Source organism: Rhododendron vialii, chromosome 2a, assembly GCF_030253575.1.
Source record: "Rhododendron vialii isolate Sample 1 chromosome 2a, ASM3025357v1".
In the NCBI taxonomy this organism is placed as follows: domain Eukaryota; kingdom Viridiplantae; phylum Streptophyta; class Magnoliopsida; order Ericales; family Ericaceae; genus Rhododendron; species Rhododendron vialii.
The window spans coordinates 38,764,122-38,767,457 of record NC_080558.1 but is presented as its reverse complement, the minus strand read 5'-3'; the positions used below and the strand labels follow the sequence as shown (position 1 = coordinate 38,767,457).

The 3,336-nt window shown below is 37.9% G+C and overlaps 1 protein-coding gene across 1 annotated transcript; it reads right to left on the bottom strand.

Annotated features, from left to right (window-relative positions):
* Window positions 1-204: 204 nt before the first annotated feature.
* LOC131315610 (uncharacterized) lies at window positions 205-2,487 on the bottom strand. Its single transcript, XM_058344767.1, has 2 exons — window positions 1,627-2,487; window positions 205-758 (listed from the first exon to the last, which is right to left on the bottom strand). The coding sequence occupies exons 1-2, from the start codon at window positions 2,170-2,172 to the stop codon at window positions 378-380; spliced, it is 927 nt and encodes a 308-aa protein (XP_058200750.1). The 5' UTR covers window positions 2,173-2,487; the 3' UTR covers window positions 205-377.
* Between the last annotated feature and the right edge of the window lie 849 nt (window positions 2,488-3,336).

The following is a 3,336-nucleotide window of genomic DNA, read 5'->3' as shown; positions in this document are numbered from 1 at the left end:
GCTCAATCTTAGCCGTCTTAAAGTGTTTACTTTTTAGATTTCTCTCGTCATGACGGAAGTAATAATCCACAAAAAATTAACAAATGCAAAAAAAATTCAAATAAGGACAACATAATCCACAATAACTTTTTTAACCGAACAAGATATAAGTCAAACTCAATCACCAAAAGATTGTCAAAGTTAATTATGCAGGCATTCACCACATTACAAACCACAACTAAGTAAATTGGATAGACAAAAACTAAACATACTCCTTAAAACAAAAGAGCAGAAGTTTAACAAAATAGCCCACAAACAGTCATCATAAGAACAAATATCCAGTTCCCTAAGAGAACTGATCATGACTTTCAGCTGCTCCTTCCAAGCAAGGAGTTTGGCTACCGTAGCAGAGGCTGGATGGTAGTTGCAAACTTTTGCAGCTTCACCCGATCAACTTCAGCTATCGCCACTGTCGGAAATCGATCCTCCATCCCCGGGAATAAAGGGCGATACCATTCCACGTTGGTGGCGCGCAATTCGTTAAGGACACGAACTTTCTCCACCACCTTGGCAACTTCAACTCTTGATCGATCAACGTTATACAACTTCGCTAGGCGCATTAGATCATTCACAACACGAACGGTTCTCCCCAAATCATCTTTGCTTTTCAAATTTGTAAAGGTTCTGGGCCAGAACTCTAGAACCATATTCAATAATGAAGTCTCCGGATCATTGACAACATTACTAGCAAATAACTTTGAAGGATCCAGGGTCACAGCCTATATAAAAGCATATTAGGGTTATGATTTGTACACAATCAATAATACACCATTTTGCTTTTCTTCACAAGTTCCTTGGTTTGGATGATTATGAACTGTTGATGAATTTAAATTAGGTCAAACGATGTTCCTAGTTGTTGATAATCTGGTTAGATAACAGTGTTGTCAACAAAAAAGCAGTCTTTAATAAAAAAAAATCTTTATTGATGAATCTGCTAAATGTGACATTATCATCGTAATGATCAAATTATTGAGGACCCTAAGTCTGGCATTACTAATCGCTCCCATGCAAATATTTTTTCGCATCTCGCATTTGTCTCCCAAATCGAGCAGAAAAAGATGAGTCATGGATGCTAGCTAGCAATTTATTTGCATGTTATTAGCCTTTGCGTGTCACACAAAACAAATAAAGGGAGAGAAATTGCAGAAGCAAAGAGAGAGTTAATAAAATTTCTTCCCTAACAAGAAAAAAAATTCTACCACACCCAGAAGGCCAGAACAACCTCAGACGAACAAACCCAACTATAGAGAGGTCAAATTTAAATTGTTTGACTTTCTGGCTCACATTGCCCGCCTACATCTCCCAACTGCCACCAGTGTTTTTTAGTTTTTTAAGGAGAGTAAACAAAATTAAATTCTCTTTTATGGCTCTCCCGACTCCCAAGCTCCGCCTCACGAAAGAATCAATTACTCTCACGAATTATTATTCAATTTGAAAAATGTATCCAAATCTTGACGCAACATCAACTAACAGACATTTCAGAACAATGTTGAGGGTAACTTCCCCACGCATACATCACATGTATATAATAAAACCCACTATCTATAGTACAAAACAGAACGGTTAGCGAAGTGAACCAAATGGTACCTCAAGTGAGTGAACCCTGTCAGGGGCATATCGTGGTTGAAATTTGACTTCGTAGTTGACAACTCCAGTCGAATTTTGGTCGTTCGGTTGAGCATCCGCAATAGTTACGGTTTCGAAAAAAGTACTAAAAAATTCTTCTCCAGGAAACAGAAAATCTCCATTGGGCAACCTCAGAAGGCTTCCGCCACAGAAAATCAGCAGTAAAGGAAGCTGCCCTCCTCGGCTGTCGGCCCCGTCATACTCTTTCGGGTCGATGTCGGTCTTGCCACGAGCTGTCAAGGTGATCCGACTGAAGACATTGTTCTCGCCCGTAATTATTCCGCGTAACTCCCTGATATCCACAACTTCATTCGTCTCGTTACACAGCTTGATAGTGTTCGTAACTCCAATTGCATGGAGGATATTGCTTGCTAGTGTTCGTAACTCCCCGATCAGACGACGAATCGCGTCCATAACTCCAATTGCAGGGTGGGTATTGCTGAGCAAAAATAACAATAATTTGCGGGGTGGGTATCGTGAGTGCAGTGGGGGTGGAGGATTTTTCATCCAAGGGGAGTGATTATTTATAGATCGTTCATGGCTACTTTTGTGCCATATTCTTGTTAGGAAACCGAATTTCTAAGACCTAGTAATGACACGTATAGATTAAACAACAAAAATTGTAAAACCCTATAAAGCAGAATTAGGGATCTACCTCAACTTCCTGCGACACGAACGCTGGTAGAACTTGTTATAGCACGCCTTGCTATAAACTACGAATATTACTCGACCGTACCTTACGATTTTCTACCGTATTCCCCGCACGTCTAGAACACGAACCAAGTGGCCTGCCTCTATTTACTAAATAATAGAAAAACCATCAATCTGACCTAGAGAGAATAACGTGTATATATAGGGTTACGATAGGGACCTAAGGAGTAATAAGTCTGGGCTCCCAGTGTAAATAAGAAAATATAATCCCACCAGGATTCTATTTCTTATTTTACTAATTATAATTCACCACACTACATAATTATAATTGCACTCTCGTCTTTATCTTAATTATATTATGAGCTCTATAATATTAAATACTTATTAATATTCACACCTTAAGATTACAGATATCCGTTGATTAAAATAAATTACTAACAATCTCTCACTTAATCAACATCTTAACTTGAAACTATCTGCTTAACTTATTTGATATGTCGGATACAAATATCCACTTGAAGGGTTTGACATAATCGAAACTTATAAGCTTACTCAAGGGGTATCATCAATCCCTATCGAGACGTGGATTCCATTAATAATTAATAGTTGTCATATACATAATGTTGCGACCCAACTCACCGAAACTATTGATCGTATAAAGATCTCTCTTTAATGAATCGAAGTCAACAATATTAAACATACACCTCTAATAATTATCTTTGGATTAAGAGTACAAGCATTCATAATAATCATGAGATTTCAATTATCTTATAAGGTTAGTATAAAGACAATTACCTCAATACAATCCCGTTCAATACACACAAAGTGTACTAGCACAATGAGTTAGAATTAGACTGTTCCCTGTAGTTAAAACAGACCTACTAAACATTGTACTACAGTCTTACCGATGGTGTGTCCAGTTTCATCTAAGATTGTGAATCACAAGAACCGATGAACTGATCTTCTGTGTGTAAGCCGAACTCTACACACCGGATCATCTACATTGTAAAATAAAAGACA

Coding starts and splice junctions, on each gene's coding strand:
- LOC131315610 (XM_058344767.1), bottom strand. CDS start 2,172: ATGAAAAATCCTCCACCCCCACTGCACTCACGATACCCACCCCGCAAA. Junction 759..1,626: donor ACAGGGTTCACTCACTTGAG/GTACCATTTGGT, acceptor GCTTTTATATAG/GCTGTGACCCTGGATCCTTC.